Source organism: Muscardinus avellanarius, assembly GCF_963383645.1.
Source record: "Muscardinus avellanarius genome assembly, chromosome: X".
In the NCBI taxonomy this organism is placed as follows: Eukaryota; Metazoa; Chordata; class Mammalia; order Rodentia; family Gliridae; genus Muscardinus; species Muscardinus avellanarius.
This window is the reverse complement of record NC_137792.1, coordinates 123,297,147-123,321,415: the sequence shown is the minus strand read 5'-3', so window position 1 is coordinate 123,321,415 and position 24,269 is coordinate 123,297,147. Positions and strand designations below refer to the sequence as shown.

The following is a 24,269-nucleotide window of genomic DNA, read 5'->3' as shown; positions in this document are numbered from 1 at the left end:
ATGGTTTTATTATGCTCTTAGAAAACTGACTCATCATGTCCTTACTTATGAATAGCTGAGATTAAATGATTCATTATTAGGTAATCATTTCAAAGTTTATAGTGTTTTATTTTTAATTTTACCTATTATCTACTTTTAGAATTAAATATTCAACTAATGAAACATTCAAACAATAATTATCATAGTGCAATTCATGACAATAGTTTTGGCAGACGAAGACAAATTTAGCATTTGTCTGAGTAGCACTCTAGTCAATCAAATTGTTCTTCCACTTTTTATACCAATAAATTAGATTACGGTAGAGGATCAATCAAATTGTGTTGCCAAAGAAAGACTAATTACTTCCTTTTTGTAAATTAATTAGCAGTGTATTAGAGTGCTAAGTAAACTCAATCTAGTGAAAGAAAAAAATAACATCAAACACAGGTGCTAACTTGAGATATACTCTATCAGATTTATAAATTTTTATCATTTTTAAATTGACAAAATATATTCATCTTATTTTAAATACAGTGCTTCTTTAGTTCTAAATGTCCTTGGTACTCTATAGTTTATTCTTTGTATCACAGAAATGAGTGTGACATAAGTAAAAAGCAAAGCATTAGCAAACAAATTTTTGCAAGTCGATGAGATATATTACATATGTACATTTCTTTAGGATCCAGTGTTGGATAATAGACCAGCTATAACATTTTGAGATGGAGAGACTGAATGTGTGAAATGTCAAACACAGATGAAATAAGTTTCAGTTTAAGAAAATTAAAACAGGGAGGTTCATGAGGGCTATTTTTCTTCCTGTTCAGATAATGATGAATAAAATAAAGGAGACATAAGTCTCACTACAAAGATAAGACCCTAATATTGGAAATATTTTTATGTAGAATTGTAGTAAAAATGGAAAAAGAGAAAGTAAATGACTATGGAGAACAAGGTCCAGAGAATTCCTTGAACTTTTCTGAAAAAATTGTTTTTTTTTTTTTTGTTTTTTTGGTTTTTTTTTTTTTTTGCAGGTCTGGAGATGGAATCCAGGGGCATTTGACCTCTGAGCTACACTCCCTGCCCCATTTTTTATTCTTTATTTTTGAAACCAGGTCTCACTGTGTTGCAAAGGGCCTCACTAAATAGCTGAGGCTTTCCACAAACCGTGATCCTCTGGTCTCAGCCTCCCGAATGCTGGGATTACAAGCGTGCACCACCACGCCCAGCTCTTTCTGAAAATTTTAACCAGCTGGAATTACTGGAAACACATGGACACATTATTCCCACTGGTACTCAGTCTCTGGATAGGCAATTTTATTGAAGATGAGGAGCAAGATGGAATATATGAAGAGTGGTATCAATTGCAATGAAATAAAATGGAAAAGGATCCAAGAAAATTGCTTCTTTGGGCTGCTGAAAAAAATTGGCTTACTATAGTATGAAGACTACTTTCTGAAAAGGGCACTCTTGTGCATACTAGGGATGAGGATGAGTATATCTCTCTCTGTCAAGTAGCCTGCAGTGGACACTTAGATATTGTCTGTGGACTTACAGCACAAGGGGCAGATGTTCATGCAGTTACTGTGGATGGCTGGACACCCCTGATAGTGCTTGTAAGTAGAATACCACCAGAGTGGCTTCTTTATTGCTTTAGTATGATACAGATATAAATGACCCAACCAAAGGCCTCTTGACCCCTTTGCATCTTGCTGCTGGGAACCAAGACAGCAAAAATACCCTGAAACTCCTTCTGATGAGCCATTACATCAAACCAGATCTGAAGAATCGTTTGGAAGAAACTGTATTTGATATCACTAGGAGAACAAGTATCTATCACTACCTCTTTGAAACTGCAGAAGGCTGAACAAATTCTTCACCTCAGTCTTAATGGTTCTAGCAATTTTCTTAAGTTTCTAAGTACTAGTGCCTCCTTTGTGTGAGATGTAAAATATTTCCATAATACAAAGTTGAAATAAAAAGTCTTACTACAGAAATCCATTGGTACTCATTATAATGTTCTTCCAAGTGAATTGCCTGACCTTGATGTCAAATTGTATTTGAGATGTATTTAAATATTAAAAAAGAAAATTAAAACATGATTAAACTGAGTTCCTTCTATTTTCACTGTTAGAGAATGTTCTCTGAAAATGAACTGACTTATGACTGGTAAACTGAAGACATATTTGAGTCTCTTTAGTAACATATCATCTATTTCACTATTTCACTTCACGAGAAAAATGGATATTATCTATGATCCATCAAATTATAACATGCCAGTTTACCCATAGGGAAAGAGTGGAAATACATTCTTTAAGGGAAAAACACATATACTAGCTGCATATGGATAAGTTATTCAGAACTCTGTGAAATTTAATATATAAGACATTTGCAAATATTTATTTGAACTCATTATGAATTTTAATTTCAGACAATGTCTTACAAATAATGTTGGAAAGCAGATTTAGATCTATTGTTCACAAACTGTGTTTTACCCTTTGATAAGTAGATGTGAGCATAGGCCATACATTTTTTATTGTGTTTAGAGTAGTCTCAAAAAGATTACACTGTCCTCTCATCTCTAAATCAATAATCTACCTGGATATCCCCCAAATCACCAAAGTACAGTCATATTCTTTTCTTTACCAGGGATACACACACGTACTGTGTCTCCAGAAGGTCTTTGAAAATATAGACATTATTTGCTACAGGAACCAACCAATATTGTTATTTAGGAGCGGATTTCTGTTTGGTTTTATTTTTACCAAATTAGCTACATTCAAAGAGCATTGGAAATGGTAGACATGGTTTGACAGGGTTATTTGTTACGACGATGGAACTGTAAAAAAAAATCACATAGAGTGACCCTCATGCCAAAAGCTAGAAACGAGATTGTAATCCTGAATTTTAAAAGTATATACATTCTTCAAATAAAATGAGATAAAATGTTTTATAAATTTGTCTCTTGAAAAAGATATAATGTTTTCTTGTTTCTCCTTTATCTTAAAAACAAAGGTCAATATTATTAGTAAAAGACTTAAGAAAATAGATTGCATAATTTCTTCATCTAACCAGCAATTTCTTTCAACCAGGAAACTACATGTAAAGTAGTATTAAACATTCCCTCTAGCAAATTTTTTGGGAAAATATTAATTCATTAAAGTTCTATTACTATCTTTTTGGTGAACCCACAAAAGTTTTTCAGAACTATATACTATTTTGAACAATCCATTATCAAGGAAGAAAGCAGATTTGAGCATTTAATACATTTAAAAATATCAGATGGTAACTGCATAAATTAATTTGATTACTTAAAGATAGCATTTACTTCTAACAGTTTATATTCTTATTTTGTAGTGTTATTGACTAATACTGCACAGTTCATTGGCATCTGCTCCATCTCAGAAAACTAATTTTTCTATAGCAATTCGGAGTTATAGACTTTGTTTTGGAAGAATCAGTATACCTTATTAGTATTCTCCTAAAGAAAATGCTTTACTATGGTGAACTCTGCAATAAACTATTTATTTTTAATATATATACACATATAAGATCTATTAAATTCACTAGTATGCCACATTAGGAAAATATAACTTAATTTCAAGCAAAATATTGTGCTTCTTGGTGCTGATAATAAGGTTCACTATTCTTCAAAAATAAAATACTTGACCAAAAATTTATCTTGCTACACAGTTTACAAGAAGGTTACAAACTTTGTAGTAGAGTAGGTTGTTAATATTATAGGGGGACGAGGGAAATTCTCTAATGTTCATGATGTACATTAACAAAAATATCAAAGTCAATCACTAAGCCAAACATGAGAAGGAGGGAGGGGAAGGGAATGGGGCAGGATTTGGGTAAGGGCTAATTGGGTGCTGTGTGCATGTATGCCTCCACCATCTTGTACTCCAATAAGATGTATGACTATAAAGCACCAATAAAAAGTAAAAAAAATACTAAAAAATGCCATTCCTGCTAAAAATAACCTTTAAACTTTAGCCCAAAATATTTTTAGACTTGTGCAGAAATGGAAACGCATCTTAAACACATCTTTCTTTTGCACAGAATTATTAAATAATAAAAGGCAAAAATGTATCATTTGCCTAACTAATATTGGAGTATAGATCAAATTCAATTTTAAAATAAAGTCTATTTAACAAAGAAATTTATTAACTTGGAATTTTCGATTGCTTCTTCATGTAGAGAAAATATGATCAAAGCAATTACTGGTCCAAATAAGAGTAGAATAAGAGAAAAATATTCAGTTATTCATAGAAATAAGCTTTAGAAAATGAAGAAAAGCTTATATATGTCACCTAATTTTTACTAGCACTTACATCTTTAAATATAGATGAAATAATTCCCTATAAGTAAAATATTCAAATAAGAGCATTTGAATATTTTAAACAATTATTTAACATAGATATAATTAATATCAATAAACATATACTTAATTTTAAATGTTTATCACTTGCCATATATAATGATTCTTCTACTATTACTATCAAATTATATCTCATTTTAATCTTATTCAATTTAGAAGTCCGTTTCAGGGCAGAGCCACACTGTAGATGCTTATTCTGAGTTTATCAATTTTTGTTGTTGTTATTGTACAATTCTTAGTAAAAGGAACTTAGTAATACAAGTTGCATGCAAAAGACTCAGATCTTTCTACTTTATAAAAGAGCATTTATTCAATTTTCGTATTCTTATCCACTAACAGGATCGGATAGACTTACAATTAAAATGATTGTTTATAAGGGAAAAGATCAAGGACACTTTCACTTAATGAGTATTAGTTATAATCAGATTCTTATTAGACATTAGCTCTGAATTCATTATAGTAGTGAATACAATCACAACTGTGTATTCCTACAAGAAGTCATAATACTGTGTTGTATAAAATAAATGAAAGGTAGATTGGTGATGGATGATATAGGAGAATTTTTAATCCTCATAATGAATGGTGATAATTAATTGTAAGTATAAAACTGAAAATGGGGATGGCAGAGGTTTAAGACTTTGCAAACATGGTTACTCAAAAGTATCTAATATTTTATATGAAATGTTTTTAATATCCACCATCATTAGTTATATAGAAAAAGCTAAATATTGGCTCTATGTGTACATTTTTTTACATCTTAATGTTTAATGAATCCATTTCCCTTGTTTTTAAGGCTTCAAAAGAAGAGATTAAAATACAATAGTGAGGAAGACATTTTGTTCTAAATCCTAGTTGTTTTATTTCAAATATTTACCAATATAATCCGAAATGCTTAAAATAACCTTGTAAAGTTTCTAAAATATATTTCTTTAGTATTTTATGCTGGTTATCTGGCCCATCTCTTCGTATTTGTTGATACTTATGATTCTTCTCAATCACATATATGGTATGCTCTTTGTCCCTACACAATTTCATATATACATATATACCTAATATCCGGAGCAAATTCTAACTTTTTAGTGTTTCAAGAAACTTCTAATATATGTATTCTTTAGCAAGTCTTGATTTTCCCAAAATTGCAAGGAAGCAAGTATGCTCACTACATGCTCAAGATTAAAATTTAATGAACGTCTTTATCACCAAATTTATGATCCTTTTTACTTAGAATAGCAGTGATTCTACATTTCAAGTACTATCAATTTCTGCACATATGACATTCACTTAATTCTGTATGCATAACCTTTAAAGAATATGCTAATAATCATAGTAACATAACTAACCCCTTTTATTATGGCTACGATAGCTTAATTTGTAAATACAGTAAGCCCATTTATATTTGTGCACTAGGGAAGTGTCACTTACTAGATTCGGGATCAGAGTTGCCATCCCCTTCAGTGCGGTTGCTGGGCGCAGCATGATCGAAGTACTCCTCCTGAGGATAGCCAAGGGGCAGAGCATGGGACGTGCTACCTGCATCATGCTCTCCCAGTCCACCATCACTGCTGCTTTCCTGAGAGCCTTCGGGTAAGTGAAACGTGACACGTCGCTGGGACTAAAATGAAGAAAGAAAATTACAGGGTTTCAGTGATGATCTGAATCATGGCTTAATGCATCCAATTTAGAAAATGTATTATTCCTGCTATCCGGTGGAGCCACATTAACATTATCTTGAGTTGTGAACAATTTCAGGCTTTTGTGAACAGGCAGATGTGTGTTCATACCTGCTTCACCTAGCAGAAGAGTTGCCCCTCTTATATTTCAAAATCAGGCACATAAAGATGCGGAATGGAAGTCAACTTACTCTAAAGCAAGATGCTATGTATCTTTCTAGGCATTTGAACACACTGGGACTTCTGATCATCAGTAACCATGGGTTATTTAGCTATTATTTGACAATAGTTACATGGGGTTGGGTACTAGGGATTGAACCCAGCAGCATTCTACTTCTGAGCCACAGCTCACGTTCTGTTTTTATTATTATTATTATTATTATTATTATTATTATTATTATTTTAGTTTTGAATCAAGGTCTCACTAAGTTTCTGATGCTGCCCTGGAACTTGTGATCCTTTTCTCCTTGCCTCCCAGGTACTTGGATCATAGGCATGTGCCACCACATCCAGCTCAATAATTGACTTTTAAAAAATAAGCATGGATGAATATAATACTTTATTGTTTTATCTGTAATATTTTGATAAATGGAAAGAATAAACAACACAAATATGTTTAATCATGTAGAATTAAAATTAAAAGTACAAATCATCTTTTAGCATATTAATAGGGACAATATTTGAATTGGAATTTATTAAAATGGATCCTACTTGCAAAATATAGTCACACTGAATAATAATTGGTGATAATTATAAAAACATACTATATACATCATTGTAAATATATTTTTTTATTTATTTATTTTTTTTTTGGTGGTACTGGGGGTAGAACCTAGAGGTTTTCTACCTCCGGGCTATACTCCCAGACCGTTTTATATTTTATTTGGAAACAGGGTCTCACTAAGTTGCTGAGAGCCTCACTAAGTAGCTGAGGCTGGCTTCAAACCTGTGCGATCCTCCTGTCTCAGCCTCCTAAGCGCGGGGATTACAAGCGTGCGCCACCACACCCAGCTCAATTTGTAAATATATATATATTTATATATTTGGTTTCTAAAATAAGAGGTCTGTAACATCGAGCAAGGGCTATAATCTCCAACAAATGTGTCAGCACTTTTTTTTGCAGCAACACTATAGATAGTAGCTAGTCTCCAAACATACTCTGCCAATAAACTCCAATTCTTGGTATTCAGATCATTATATAGTCCCCTTCACAATGAATCTGTCCAAAACTGCTGTAATGTTGCAATTTCTTTTTTATTTCCTTAATCTACTCTTACTCTTGGGAAACCCAGATACATTGAGAAAAGTCTAGCTCCTGGGAGATTGCCATATGGTGAGGAAGATCAAGTTGGTCATGAAGAAAACCTATATAGAAGGAAAGAACAATGCCCACAGAGGCCCAGCTAGTAGTGTTGGCTATGATAATTCTTAGCAGAATTAGTTATTGCTAAAATAATCTGCATAAAAATTGCTCAAACAGAGTAATACTGGAGAGTTCAGAAGGCAGTTTTGTGTATTTCTTTTTGTATATGTGTTACATCACAAGGAAGCTGTAGAGTAAAGCTGATGATATCATGTGGTCAAACTCCACTAATCCTTCTAGTATTTAAAGCATTACTCAGGGAAATTATAAAGCTGAATTCTGCTTTTCTATGTTTATCTGCTTGATATCCCACTTTTTGTTACTCTTTAAATTTAAACTCATAGTGAAAAGAGTAAAACAAAAGGATAGAGTCTTCTATTATCATATTTATTATAAAATGTAATCTGAACGTTACACTCATCTTGACATTTACATTCAACAGTCACTCAAGCATTTAATCATGTTAGAGGGTATTGAGATACATGGCTACCCTTGCCTGTCACTCACTGTTTTGTTTATTAGTAGTAGAGATATTTAGTTGGGAGCCACTAAAATAAGTACCAATGCTGTATTTTTCAAAAATAGAGTTTCATAAAACTTCAGAAAAAGTTAAACTGCTTAAATTGTTTAAAAGCACCAGATAAGTCCTTGGGGCCAGTTTATAGACCACTGATCAGGAAAGCTAATTTTGACAATCCAGTAGAGCTGGTTTTGACTGCTCTCTAAGAAGCCAGGACTTACTTAGTTTTTGACTGTGTCATTTATTCATATAATTGTTTATGATTATTAATATTTTTTCAACCACTTCAAGTAAGCTATGAAAATTTATACATATCTTTTTAAAAATTAATATCTGATAAAATAGCAACTTTTAATAATACCTGAAACATTATATTGCAGAAATTTATCTGTAAGTATCTATTGTATGTAATTTAAAGTCAAAATAATATCTGTAAGTATCTATTGTATGTAATTTAAAGTCAAAATAATACCTAATGTATAGATGAAAAATTATTTCATTTTGAATAACCCAGTTTGGCTAGCCATGGTGGCACACACATTGAATCCAAATACTTGGGAAGCTAAAATAGGAGGATCTTAGGTTCAAGGACAACCTTAACAATGTAGTGAAACTCTCAGCAACCTAGCAAGACTCTGTTTCTAAATGAAATAAAAATAAAATAGGGGTGGGTATGTAGCTCGAAGGTAGGATGCCTCTAAGTTTAAACCCCAGTACCACTAACTAATAAGTAAATAAACAAACAAAACAAGCAAGTTTGGCATGAGACTAATTTATTACTTTAACTATAATTATAGCACTTAAGAGATACTTTAGTTTTTCTATTAATAAGCAAGTAATATACTATTAAATTATTAAAATGACATATTTTTATGCAATATATGTTTTACATACAAATATTTAACATGGCTATATATGCATGTATACATATATGACATATTTTTAATCATTTGAAATTTTTCAAATTATATCTAGGTAATAGAATCTATAATCAACAAAACATTGGTAACTAAAATTAATTAATCTGGATATTTAACATCTACTGTTTAAGCATTTAGTCATTTGTTCTTTTTTACACAATTCAAATTTCCAATGAATATCAAGCAAAGTTGTTTCAAGTAGCAGAAGTAGGGGCTTCACATGTTACTTTTTGATGAAAAGAAAATGAAGTTTTGTATTCACTTGCAGAAAACAGCAAGACAATTGAAGTAAAAGATAATATCCCATCTTAAGAGACCTGTCCTATTTACTTAATAAAATTCATTGCAACAATGCCCTAGAATGGCTCTATACTTAGCCAGGCCATACACTCACTGCCAACCCTTAGATGAGAGAAAATGAGTGGGTTTGTAAGGACCCCCATAGGGAACACAGTTCACTGTTTTTATTTGTTCCTTTCTAAATGCACATGAAAACACCACGAGCACCAGCACTATTTCATCCTTGAAATGTTCTTCCACCTGACATTTTCCCATTTATATTTTTGAGCCCTCAAATGTAAAACAGATATTAATAAATCCTCATGTTTATATTGGTTGTACCTATTATCAGGATGCCTCAATTATAGAACATGGTGCATTGTTTGGTCATATTTATTGTAAAGTAGTCTAATGTACAATTGTGTATTAGAGATCTGATATTCTTCTCAATAAGATTGTTATAATTCGGCATATTTTATCTATTTATATAATCCATGGCAGACAAGAAAATATCAACAATTAAATGTGGTATTCTATTTCTTTGTTCAGTGGATTCACATGTGTGATTAATTAGTTTCCTTTTGTTTTATAAAATCTCCATGAAATATGATCTTTGGTGAAACTAGTAGAACTTATTTTTTTAAAAGTGTTTTATATACTTTCAGAAATGTAAGATAGGATAAATTTCTTATATATTTCTTATAAATTCTAGCTCTTTCTCTTGTCATTATTTTAGTGATTCCTATTGCAGATTGTGTTTTATAATTTGGGACACTTCTGCATAGAACTGAAAGATAAAATAATTATATGAACTTAAATAACTTAGGAATATTTTGTAGTAAATTTTGGAAACTTGTAGTAAATTTTGGAATCCAAGTTTTTTCCTCTTTACTGGACAAATCCTTGACATCTGGTGTCATTTTTCTGTTCAGATTCATAATACAGTGGTATTAAAATAAAGAGATATCATTCTTATTCAATATTATATATGTATATTTGAGAAAATTTTTCTATATATCACAGAAAATGATAATTTTTTAGATGTTGAAGGTTCCTGTGCAATATAAAATGAATAATATGTCATGTCATAATTTTTATTTCTGCTTCCCTTAAAGGAAACCATATCATACAAATTAAAACAAATCTATTGACCATTATTGTGACTTTATGCATGGAAGTAAATCCATAATGTTCAGTAGTAAATGTCTGTCCCTAACTACTAGCTATTTTATTTATTTATTTATTTATTTATTTATTTATTTATTTTTTTGGTGGTATTGGGGGTAGAACCCAGAAGCTTTCTACCTCCAGGCTATACTCTCAGACCTATTTTATACTTTATTTGGAGACAGGGTCTCACTAAGTTGCTGAGAGCCTCACTAAGTAGCTGAGGCTGGCTTCAAACCTGTGCGATCCTCCTGTCTCAGCCTCCCAAGTACGGGGATTACAAGCATGTGCCACCACGCCCGGCCTACTACTAGCTATTTTAAAACAGAGAAATTTCACATGGAATGTCTCTCTCTAAAATCTAAACAGTTCCTCCAGACCCCGACTCTGGGCAGATGGGCAGGCACTGGCGGGGCACCCTTAGATGACCCCTCCCCACCTGGAAGGACCCTGAGGTCCTGCTGCCAGGCCCTGACCCTGGGCACGTGGGCGGGTGTGGGCGGGGCACCCTTAGGTGACCCCCACCCCACACACCTGGAATGAAAAAAATTTTTCACCGAGTGCCTGATCCCACATCCTCCCCAAACCGCACATACTCTCTTCTCCTATTAAGGGAAAAAAAAAAAAAAGTAAAAGAAAAAAGAAAAATATTCGAGATGGGTTAAGATGGCCCCAGCAGCAGCTAGAATATTGGAGATGCAGACAAAACATATACATCTGAACTGGAACTTTTGGAAAAATTCCCCATGAAGGAGGACTGAGGCTTCTCTACATCTTTGAGAATCCTGGACATCACCTGTAAGGAGAGAGTCTAGTGGAGACCTAGGAGGAAGGCGGTGGTGGCAGCAGTGGCCAAGATGGCGGTGGAGACTTGTATTTGGGAGAGGCAGACATCTTATCCAACCCACCCTGATCCTCTGAAGAAATTACCCCAAAGGTCGAATGTTACCATCACTCATGCTTAGGAACACTGGACATTATGTGGTTTGGGAAAAGAGCTTGGGAAAGATTTGAAATGGTAGAGACAGTCGCACTGGCAGCGGCAAGTACTCAGGGTAGGCGGAGATCTGACATAATACACCTGGAACTTTTGAAGAAATTACCTCAGAGGTGGAATACTACCACCACGCACTGCAGGAATGTGGGACAACCTGCTGGGTAAAGAGGGGGCTTGGATCGGAGCCTGCCATGAGGCAAGGCCGGTGCTGGGGCCTCTGAGGCTGGGATCGGAGCCTGTCGAGGGGTCAGGTCGGTACCGGGACCAGCGAGGCCAGGATTGGAGCATGCCATGAGGCAAGGCCAGTGCTGGGGCCTCCGAGGCCAGGTCCAGAGCCTGCCAAAGTTTTAGGCCGGTGCTGGGGCCAGCAAGGCTGGGATCAGAGCCTGCCATGAGACAAGGCTGGTGCTGGGGCCTCCGAGGTTGGGATCAGAGCCAGCTGATACGTTAGGCCAGTGCCGGAGTCAGCAAGGCAGGGATCGAAGCCTGCTACAAGGTGGGCATCCAAGGCCGTAATCGGAGCCTGCCAAGGGGTTAGGCCAGTGCTGGGGCCAGCGAGGCCGGGATCAGAGCCTGTTGTGAGGCAAGGTCAGTGCTGGGGTCTCCAAGACCTGGATAGAAGCCTGCCGAGGGGTTAGACCAGTGCCGGGGCCAACGAGGCCAGGATTGGAGCATGCCATGAGGCAAGGCTGGTACTGGGGCCTCTAAGGTCAGGTCCAGAGCCTGCCAAAAGTTTAGGCTGGTGCTGGGGCCAGCGAGGCCTGGAACAGAGCCTGCCGTGAGACAAGGCTGGTGCTGGGGCCTCCGAGGCTGGGATTGGAGCCTGCCAAGGGGTGAGGTCAGTGCTGGGGCCAACGAGGCCGGGTTTGGAGCCTGTCGTGAGGCAAGGCTGCTACTGAGGCCTCCGAGGCAGGGATCGGCACCAGCCGAGGGGTTAGGCCGGTGCTGGGGCCAGCAAGGTCGGGATTGGAGCCTGCCGTGAGGCAAGACCAGTGCTGAGACCTCCGAGGCTGGGATCAGACTCTGCCGAGGGGTAAGGCCAGTGCCAGGGCCAGCGAAGCCGGGATCAGGAACTGCCGCAAGGCAAGGATGGAGCTGGGACATGGTAGACCAGAATAGGAGCCTGCCGAGCAGTTAGGCTGGTTCCAGGGTCAGCGAGGCCAGGATTGGAGCCTGTTGTGAGGCTAGGCCAGTGCTGGGGCCTCTGAGGCCGGGAGCAGAGCCAGCCGAGGGGTTAGTTCTGTGCGGGGGCCAGCGAGGCCAGGATCAGGGCCTCCCATGAGGCAAAGCCGGTTCTGGAGCCAGCAAGGTCGGGATAAGTGTCCCTTGGGTGGCCAGGGCACTACTGGGGCCGTCAAGAGTGGGATCAGAACTTGCAATGAGGCATGCACATAGAAATAGCACAGAAAATAAAATCCAGTTGCTTCCCCTAATTAGCAATAACTAGGAAGAAAGGGGTAACAGGAGGAGGTCGAGTAGTAGAAAAGGCCCTATTGAGAAGCAATTAAGGTGACCAATCAGAGGGGAGGGGATGGGGGAGGATGGAATCTCTTTAAAACGCATGAGGTGCGTAAACAAATATATCAAAGATAATTACCAATTAAGCATGGGATCGATGGAGGGGGAGGGAATGGGATGGGGATTGGATGAGGGCTTATTGGATGGTATGTGCTTGTATATCCTCTCAAGTCTTGTATTCCAAAGTGATGTATGACTACAAAAAAATAATTAAAAAATAAAACCTAAACAGTCCATTTTTAGTTAAAATTAACCAAAACTTCAGAACATATAAATATTCGGAAACTATGTTGCTCTTATTTAGTCAAATAATTTGCTGAAAAAAATATAAAATTCCCAACATTTTTGTGTCCATTATACTTCATGAAGGCATAATTCCATGCTAAATGTCAGGTGAATATCGCTATATTTCCATAACATGATGTCAGTGGCATTTGAGAAAGGTTAATCTGGCACCAAAGTGTCTGCATGCAGATAGGCCAGCCTGAGATTCTCATTATAGCGTGCTTGAGCATCATATTTTAAAAAGCTCATTAGAATTACCTGTCAAACTTTTCAAACTTATTACACATATACCTTCCACTACTCCTGACTCTAATTCACACCCGAACCCTGCATTTCTTTAGATTCACTGTCATCAGCAAGACTTCTGATTGGAAACAATTAATCATAAGGCCTTATTATATTTAAGTATTGCCATATTCAGGATTGTTTTTTATTCATACAGAAAATATTTTGAATATAAAACTATTAAGCTTATTTTACCATTCTAAAGTCCTGTGTTGCATTATAACCAATAGCTTCATTCTAGACATGAGGGTTTCTGCATTTTACCATGGGTATGGTTTCTTAATAGAATAACTTTTAGTTACACAATATATGAGAAAATAAAATTGCCAAAATGGCTTAGAAACCTAAGTCAAAATGTTCATCTGCACTATATAAACACTTGAAGATAGTAATTTCTAGTGTAAAAATCCCCAGATGACAATGCAGGCCTTTTTATTTTATAGCAGATTTTCCTATTTGACCCTATAATTGCTAGTAATAAAATATCCTACTTTTCCACTTCAGTGTATCAGGTCACCTAATTACTTTTTCCTTGTCCCATTTCCCTTTTACATTTTGTTCCTGATGTGTTTTTTTTTTAACATTTCTAGGATTTGTTTGTTTTTTAATATCTCCAAACCTACCTCTAATTTGATTCCTGTTAGCTGCCTTTCTCTAGTGTCTCTAAAAGCATAATAATAACTTTATTAGTCATTGCCAAATTTCAATAAATGATATTGATATATAGCTATGTGTCTCTTTGTGCTAATACTGTTTTTATAACTATAACTCCAGAGTATTATTTGAAGTCAGGAATTGTGATGCCTCCTGCATGGTTCTTATTGCTGAGAAATGCTTTAGCCATTCTGGGTTTTTGTTTCTCCATATGAAATTTAGGACTAATTTTTCTAGTTCTGTGAAGAATGGCATTAGTATTTGATAGGGCTTGCACTGACTCTGCAGATCACTTTTGGTAAAATGGCCATTCTGATAATAATTCTTCTGCCTATCCGAGAGCATTGAAGGTCTTTCCATCTTCTAATTTCCTCTTTAAGTTCTTTCTTTAGTGCTTTAAAAGTTTCATTGTAGAAGCTTTAAGTCCTACAAATCTCAGGAAATTAAAATAAGAACTAATAAATAGGATGGCACTACACTAAAAATGTCTGCATATCAAAGGAAACCATTGAGAGTCTAAAGAGATAGCCTACAGAATGAGAAAAGACCTTTGCTATCTTATCCTCTCATAGAGGAATGATATTTAGAATATACAAAGTACGTAAGAGAATTAGCACTAAAAAATAGAACCCAATCAAGAAATGGGAAGTTTAAAATACACTAAAGAAGAAATGCAAATGACAAATAAGATATATTTAAAAAGCTTTCGCATCATTAGAAAATAGGGAAATACAAATCAAAACTACACTGAGATTCCATCTAATGCAAGTAAGAATAGCAATCATCAAGAATTCAAACAACAATAAATTCTGGTATGGATATTGGGAAACAGGTATTCTGCTACACTGCTAGTGGGATTGCAAATTAGTCCATCTGTTGAGATGTTCAGACAACTGGGAATGGATCCACCATATGATGTAGCATTATCACTCCTGAGAATCTTTCCAAATGAACTGAAATCAGAATATTATAGTAACCTATACATATCCACATTTCTAGCAGCACAATTTATACTCACTAAATTATGGAACCAACTTAGCTATCGACAGATGAATGGATCACAAGCTCATGGAATGTACACACGATGTAATTCTACTCAGCAATCAAGACCTACCAAATTATGTCATTTGCAAGAAAATGGAAGGACCTGGAGAACATTATGTTACGTGAGATTAGCCAGTGATGGAAACTAGGGAGTATTTGGAATACAAAGAGAAACTATAGATAGTGGAGGAGAAACTCCAATCAAGTGGAGGAATTGGTATAAGGAAGATGGAGGGCCGAATTGGAAAAACTAATGAAGGAGTCATTTCTATTCACATTATATACATATGTCAGAATACCAATGCCAATCTCAATATTCTGTGTGGGATGGAGGAGTAGAAAAGGAACTAGGGGAAAACTCACTAATTACTGTGTGCATGTATGTGACTATTATTATGACTATATTATGATGTGAGATTATAATGTACAAATAAAAGTCAAAAAATGAAAGAACCCAAACAACATGCTTTAAAACTGGCATGTGTCCAAAAATGCTAAGTAATATAAACCAAATAGTAAACTAGAAGCAGATTTTGTTCTCAATGAAAAAAGTAATCAGTCCAAAAATTTGTAGAAGTATATGCATTTTAGTACTAACTACATCTATTTATTAAGTTATATTTAAAATTATGAATTACCAAAGAACTTTTATCATCCAGAAACAGTTATATGGTAGCATCAACTAAACAAAACATACCCATATTCAAGAAAGAAAATTTGAGATAAAGACGTGATTTTTGAAACTATTTTTCACAAAGTTCATGCTCAGAGTCATCTCTGCTTCGCTCTACTTTTATATTTAACATCCTTAGTTCTCCATTTCACAGAATATTTGAAGGGTTCGTATCTGTTAGAAATACAAACAGTGAAGGGAAAAATTTCCACCTAAGAAATCCTTAGATCTCCGTTCTGTAGCTACATAGAATAATTTTTTTTTTTTTTTTTTGCGGGTCTGGGGACGGAACTCAGAGGCATTTGACCTTCGAGCTACACACCCTGCCCAAATTTTTATTCTTTTATTTTGAAACAGGGACTGTCTGAGTTGCAGAGGACCTCACTAAGTAGCTGAGGCTGTCTGCAAACCACAATCCTCCAGTCTCAGCCTCCCAAATGCTGGGATTACAAGCGTGCGCCACCACGCCCGGCTTTACATAGAATAAATTTGATTTCTCTAAATGATAAACCTTCTAGTTTGAAGATAGTCAAGCCTTTGTACAAATCTTCCTATTCCAAACTAAAATTCCTATTCTAACTCAATGTGGTTTTCAAAATTTTGTCATCCTAATTAACAAAGTTTGAACTAAATTATTTAAAATTCCCTCTTGTTAGCAATGAAATAGATGTGGGAAATGATGGATTCATAGACTGTATATGCTGCAAATGATCCTTTAATTTTTTAGAATGTTAGTCAATAGTTAATTTTTCTGGTTGTTAAATTATTTGATAATTTGTTTCCCTAAGGAAGCTACAAATTTTGTGTGAGTTGGACATTGCCAGTGCTGTTATTTCTTTATATTTGCAAAATAATTCTCCTATTGCCATAGTTACACAACATGTCTGTTTAATTGATGCACTTTAAACAAACCAAATGTCATTCAGGCAACAGATGGTTTTGACTTGAATTATATAGATTGGGATAATTATGCAGCCTACAGTAAGAGAGGAAAAACCTGACATTGTCATCAATTATAGAAACACAGATCAAAATATTCTGTTTAATATTAGCATAAATCACAGCAAAAATATGTGATGATGAACAAATATCAGTTTTAAAATAATAATTATTAGAATATTTTCCTAAAAACAATGGAAAGTATGCATATTAGCTTGTATACTGGCAACTTCTCTAGGGTGTTAGTTTACAGACATTGAAAATATGTCTACTTTAGGCCCATTCTGGTAGAGATGAAAGAATTTTATTTTTTTACTCGGTACATCAAAAATACCTGATATTCATGGAAAAGGTGTCATTTCTTGGGTATTAATATTATAAGATCAAAATAAATATTCATTTCAACTCTTTTTTCATTTAAAATATTAGAAAATCTATAATCTCTATTGGTAATGAATAAATTAAAATATCTTCATTTTATGAATTATACTTGACATCAATTATACTTGACAGTGATGAATGTTAATAGCAAGCAATGTTGGGGTGAATATAGTTGATGGGAGAAACTGGAATCCACTAGCTTCTACAGTATTGACTTTTTCTTGTGGAACACTCCATATATTCAGATATACTTTACTAAAAGCAGAGATTGTTCTACTTATTTTACATACACACAAGGATGTGTTCTCCAGTTCTATCCATTTTCCCACAAATGATGTAATTTTTTATGGCTGAGTAAAATTCCATTGTATACATATCCCATAGTTTTGTAATCCATTCATCTGTTGATGGACATCTTGGCTAGTTCCATAGTTTGGCTATGGTGAATTGTGCAGCTATGAACATAGATACACATGCATTAGTTTGGTAGTTTGGTTTCCTTTCTTTTGGGTACATACCCAGGAGTGGTATTGCTGGATCATATGATAAGTTTGTTCCCATTCTTCTGAGATTCCTCCATACTGTTTTCCAAAGTAGTTGCACTAATTTACAATCCTACCAACAATGTATTAGAGTTCCCACTTCTCCACATCCTCTCTAGCATTTGTTGTTGTTTGTATTTTAATGATTGTCATTCTAATTGGAATTAGTTGAAATCTCAGGGTAACTTTGATTTGCATTTCTCTAATTGCTAATGATGTTGAACATTTTTTTCATACATTTATTGGCCATTTGAATTTCTTTTTTGTGAAGTGTTTATTTAGTTCAATTTCCATTTGGGGGCTTTTTTTGTCATTGAGTTTCTTGAGTTCTCTGTATATTGTAGATATTAGTCCTTTACAGAGGAATACTTAACAAAAAATTATCCTATTCTGTTGTGGCTCTCTGTTGTGGTTCTATATAGTTTCCTTTGCTCTCTTTTCAATTTCTTGTGTCTTTGGGGGCTTGTTGAGAAAGTTTTTACCTGTGCCTATGTGTTGAAGTGTTGGCCACTACATCTACATTGTTTTATCACATAACATTTTAAGTCACTTTAACTGATAGATATTCTTGCAACAATTGTGATCAGCAAGTGCTCTTGCTCATATTTGAGAAATGATAGAGCTCTGACTATATTGACATAGAGATGAGCATGGCATACAATGTTGAAAAAACATGTGTGTCAGTGGGAATTGTACAGATCTGAGATTATCTCTCTATAACTTATCATTCTAACACATGGTACTGTCATGAAGAAAAATGAAGACAGTTACAATGATACTAACTAGATTTAAATTTAATTATTAAAATATATTTTCAAATTATAGATATATGGATGATAGAATAATAATGCAATTGTTTATTTAACGAGATTTGTCATTATTTGGCCCAGAGTCTATAATGTAAAATTTTATTTTTATTGACATTAAAGACAGGTTTAATCATAATACTCTTTAAATTACAGCTATAAATCTGATGACATTGAAAGAAATATTGCTAAAGAATATTTGTGCTTAGAATCTCTGCTAACTTTCTAGTTCTGGGTACCTTCATGTGTAATATTCAAAAGTAAATATAATGACTCTACGTCTAATACTGAATTCAACTTCTCTTCAAGTTCAATGAGTCTTCCAAAAGGTTTGATTTCTAAATAGCATTCTATAGTTTGGTTTAAAATATACAAATTAAAAATATTCAGTCCTACAAATTAAAGTAGGTTATAGTTTACAATTTTAAAGCAGTACTGTTCTCTAGAGCTCTGCACTTCCAGTTAAATTTCAAAATAACTTATTTGATTATTTCCACTTTTACTTTGTTCTTCAATAAGTGGTCATCACTTAGAATCAACATGTCTATCAGTTATAGAAGATATTTTAATGGATATATAAAGACATTTATTATTGTTTTTTAACAGTGCTAAAAGAGATTATGTTCAGAAAAAAAAAACACTGAAAATTTCTCCAAGACTTAATTTAAGACATGAATGACTCAGCAATAAATCAAAGGTCTACAATTAGAATTGGTGGTACTTTAACGCTGCCGTGAGCTAATAATATTTAAATTTAGGTTCTGTTGTTGTAATGTCTTTTGTATACTGGGAATGGATCCACCATATTATCTGGCTATACCACTCCTGGGTATCTTTCCAAAGGGGTTGAAATCAGAGAACCTCATTAACATATGCATACCCATGCTCATACCAGCACAATTTCCAATAGCCAAAATATGCAACCCAACTAGGTCTCCATAAACAGATGGATGGATTACCAAATTATGGGAAATACACACAGTGGAATTCTATTCAGCTATAAAGAAGAACAAAATCATGTCATTTGCAAGAAGATGGAAAGACCTGGAGAACATTATGTTAAGTGAGATCAGCCAAGCACAGAAAGAGAAGGGACATATGTTTTCTCTAATATGCACAAATTAGGGACTATTAGGAATAATAGAGGGACTCCAGATAGTGGAGGGGAGACCTCAGAAAAGCCAGAAAGGAGGGGGTAGAGGAGGAAAAAGGCTAAAGTTTATTAATTTTATTAATGGAAAAGCTACATTTGAATATGTGTATACATGCGAATATAACATAGTTAACCTGGATATTCAGTACTGGGAGGGGGTGAAAAGGGGAAGCAGGGGGTCACCAAGTACTGTGTGAATATATGCCATTATCAACATGATCCACATTATGATGTGAGAATATAGTGCACCAATAAAATAAAATTTAAAAATAATATTTAAATTTTAAGATCAATTTAAAGAGAATATTCAAATTAAGATTATTGGGACATTAAACTACTGGTAAAAATAAGTATAGAGTTTTTATATTTTTAACAAGAAGTAATATTAAAAGAAAGAAACAAATGCAATTTATTTTACTGCCAGAATGATAGTATAATATGTGCTTCCACTTTGACATCAGCCCCTGGAAAATATTTTGTTAATCAAAATTTCACCTTCACTTAACAACCATGGTAAACCAGACAACTTAAAATTCTTTACAATTTCCAGACAAAAATGTGACACAAAAGAATTTATTTAGCTCTATTTTTAAAAGATGGATTTGCTGTATATTAGTGCTGCTGAATATGTTTGGTTCAATAGCTTCATGAAAATGCAAATCTTTAAATCTGTTAAGTGTGTTTAGGTTAAATTAGGTTACTTTTTATGCTCTTCTAAAATTGTCTATTTATGAACCTATTCATATTTTATTGTAGTAATAAAGCAAAGTAATTATACCACTTTGAGAAAATAACACAAGTAACTTGCTGGTAAAAAGGGTTAAATACAAGGTTAAAAACTGGTCAAAGAAGATGAGATAAACTACAATTAAAAATAATTGCAGATTGCACAATTGGTTTTTAAAATCAAGTTTGAGAAGAGATTCTAATTTCATCCAAAGAATAGAAAATATACTGTTATACATAAATTTTAAATATAATCTCAGACCTAAGAGTTGATGAAAAGATAAAAAGGATATATTGTTGAATTAATAAAGAATTCAGGTGTGTAAATACACTCATATACAATGCTTTTCAAAAGTCTAAGAACAGAAATATTACTTATTTTCCCTCTGGATTATTTAAAATTTATCATTAGGAAGTGGCAAATATTAAGTCATTTAAACAAGAGAAAACTTCAGTTTTAGACTAATTGAACTAGATAGTATTAACAAATGTTGATTTAAATAATAATATAAAAATTAAGGTGAATGTAGGCTAAAATATAAACCAATGGAATGTTTCCATTTAAGTAAGGTGAATTCTTAATAGTGTACATGTTCAAATGACTAATGCTATGGTATTTTGAAGAAGTTTCATTTTTCTGAGCTCACATTTTAAACATTTTTTCATGACAATGTTTATGAAAAATCACATTTAAGCTTATTCATACATTAAATATCAGTAAAATCATGAACATATTTAATACCAATTTTTTTGGGGTGCTGAAAATTGAACCCATGGGCTTCTTACATCCAAGTTTCACGCCTAGCCCCTTTTGGGTTTTATTTTGAAACAGTATCTTGCTAAGTTGCTAACGCTGATCTGGACCAGTGTTCCTCCTATCTCAGTCTCCCAAGAACTGGAATTACAAGGGTACATGAGCACCACACCCAGTTTCACATCTATAATTTAATGGGACATGTATTTTTGCCAATATGCTCGAGCTAGGGAGTATTTGGGGTACCAGAAGGACTACAGGTAATGGAAGAGCTCCTCAGTGGAGCCCGGAAGATAGTCTAGAGGAGGGTAGAATTGGGGTGATAAGAATCAATGAGAGAAACACTGCCACTGAATTCATATACATATCAAAATTACTGTGAATACCAAAATTATGTATGGAAAAGGGGAGGGAATAGGGGTTGGGAAAAGCCCATCAAGTACTCTGTACATGTACTCTGTGCATTATGAACCACATAATGATGTGAGATTACAGTGCAGCTAGAAAATTATTAAAAAATTAGTGGATCTCAAAATAAATTCCTAGAATAGCATGAATGCTCTAAAGACTTAGAAAAATATGATTCAATTTCATACATATGAATGAAAATAAATGAACCAGTTCATTTGCCATGTTAGAACACTATGTTATGTAAAAATTTAGCTGATTCAGTAAAGCATAGCTATTTGAAATGAAACCATTACCTTTAAAATATATAGGCACATTTCTAAGGATATAAGACATATCTTTCTTGTATGATTATTTGATTATTGATAAGGTATTATAAAAACATAATTTGTTAATATCAACTATTCTCATTGAAGTAAAGCCTACTTCATAATTTCTGTAAGACAGTTTAATATTCAGAAGCACCCCTTTTAAGTGTCACACTCTGCTCTTGCTTTGAAATCTAATGTGGTGAAAGAGTTCAGAATGCACCTTTCCTAAATATGCCACTTTGGCATAGAATTATTTTGAGCTAAAGGCACTTGAAAAACAGCAGGTGCAAGATCACTCTGACCTTCATTCTATTTCTTAAAAACAAGAGATGAAATTCCTATGTGAAAGATGTCCTCTCTAGACCAGAAGGAATGTAACATTCTTATCATCAAGGGCAGGCAGAAGGAAGTTTTTTATAAACAAAATTTGTTAAGCTAATCCTTATGTACTTATTGATTTTTTTTACCTAAGTAACCATCCTAGCCTAAACCCCATTGTTTCATCACAGTTTCACAACTTAACAACATTGCTTTATTAAAATGCCAGTGTCACACAAAAAAATTTTGTGTACTTTCCTTCTCTTAATTTCATTCTTAGGTTCATCTGAAAAACCTTAAAAGAGTCAAGGTAAAGTTATTTCTCTTGCAGCAGTCTCCAAAACATATTTTTTAGATTCCAGTATCAATATGTGAATATATAATTATAAAAGATCTGAAAATCCATAAAATTATTCAATCCAAATAATGAATAGTAAATTATAGTGCAAATTTTCAAAATTTAATAATCATGTCTCAGTGATGGATATTAGTACCCTTCTACTTCTCATCAATTTAGTTGAAATACATGTTCTATTAATAATATAGTTTGTAATGTTTTATTAATAGTACATGTTTAAAATTAGTATCTTTTAAATTGATATGAATATATTAATTAATAAAATAATGGTTGAATGCATTTAATTTCTAGCCCATTTAAAATGCATGGTATAAATCAGCAAACTCAGTATGGTCAATTTAAGCTGGAAGAATCAGATGCTTACAGAGATCCATCTCATATCTCTAAATAAATCTCTCTTTAGATTGATTCAAATCTCTTAGGATGTTGCTTCTGAAATATTCTCTATAGTGTAGGTCACAGCTATTCTGAAATAGCTACTCCTATTGAAAACCATAGCTTTATGACATGAAAGCAACATATACATTAGGGAAACTTGCAATTAAATATGTACATAATATGCTTTTGTTAGGTTAGCAAGAAACGGAAAGCACAATAGCAGCAATGCTCCATGCCATTTTAGGAATATCTTTCCTCTTAGACTAATGAGATAAATATGACCTCACTACAGCTGATAATAATTGACAAGAATAAACTGCTTTTCCATAGGGAAAATATTTTATTTCAAAGCACACACATCCTTAAAAAGTAAAATCTAGAAGACAAAGAATTTAAAAATTTAGTCCTCATTATTAACCTTTGAAAATGACATGACAATACTTACATACATACTAACATACTAAGATACATAACATACCAAGATACATAACATACATACTAACATACATACTACTTACATACATACTACCTTACATACATACTAACATACATACTAACATACATACATACTAACATACTAAGATACTAACATACTAAGATACTAACATACTAAGATACTAACATACATACTTACATACATACTTACATACATACTAAGTTAGCATTATCAGATGAGTTACCATACAACCAATGATCTAACTGAAATTAATCTAATAAAATGGGCAGAATGATGTAATCTTTATTTAAAGTTAAAGGTGAATGTGTATATTCAGTCATATATAACCTAATACATACTAACTAATGAGAGCATCTAGATGAAAATATTCAGTAAATGAAATCTAAGGGACTATACTGTATGAAAAGTTGATCTGTCTTATACAGATTTTCTAGACCATCTTGTAACATTACTGAAACAAAAATACATTATTAAAAATATTTGATCAGTGCTATGAGAATGGGAATATATTTTCTTACAAAGATGATCATATTTGCTTTTGAAAGGGCATTAAATCTCATTTTTAAAACATCTACAACATTCCTAGTGTATTAGAATTTCAGAAGAAAAATAAGACATAATTTAGGTTCACACGGGTTTTTGTAGAGTATTGATTACGCATGACCTTAATTATTAGTTAGTATATGCATATTTACAAAAATTATACGCCAGGTGTGGTGGGGCATGCCTGTAGTTCCAGCACTTGGGAGGCTAAAACAGGAGGATTATAGAGTTGAGGAAAGCCTCAACAGTGCAACAAAACTCTCAGCAACTTATGGAGACCCTGTTTGAAAACAAAACAAAACAAAAGAACGTGGGATATCTTAAAGGTAGAATACACTTGGATTTTATCCGAGTACTGAAAAATATTTCTACACATGTGTTAGGATAATAAATTATGAAATGGAATGGTAACATATCCAAGTGTGTGTGTGTGTGTGTGTGTGTGTGTGTGTGTGTGTGT

At 33.9% G+C, this 24,269-nt stretch overlaps 1 protein-coding gene and 1 pseudogene across 8 annotated transcripts in view; one reads left to right on the top strand and one right to left on the bottom strand.

Annotated features, from left to right (window-relative positions):
- PCDH11X (protocadherin 11 X-linked) overlaps nucleotides 1-24,269 on the bottom strand; it is a gene marked incomplete at both ends in the record, with an annotated part of 600,787 nt that overhangs the window by 192,683 nt on the left and 383,835 nt on the right. For all 7 annotated transcript variants that reach the window (XM_080719417.1, XM_080719418.1, XM_080719419.1 and 4 more), the window contains one exon: nucleotides 5,783-5,972. In XM_080719417.1, coding sequence (XP_080575543.1) covers nucleotides 5,783-5,972 — 190 coding nt within the window. The remainder of the gene's footprint in view (nucleotides 1-5,782; nucleotides 5,973-24,269) is intronic.
- LOC308279354 (ankyrin repeat domain-containing protein 49-like) lies at nucleotides 895-1,867 on the top strand (annotated as a pseudogene). Its single transcript has 2 exons — nucleotides 895-949; nucleotides 1,206-1,867. The product of its transcript is annotated as an ankyrin repeat domain-containing protein 49-like (transcript).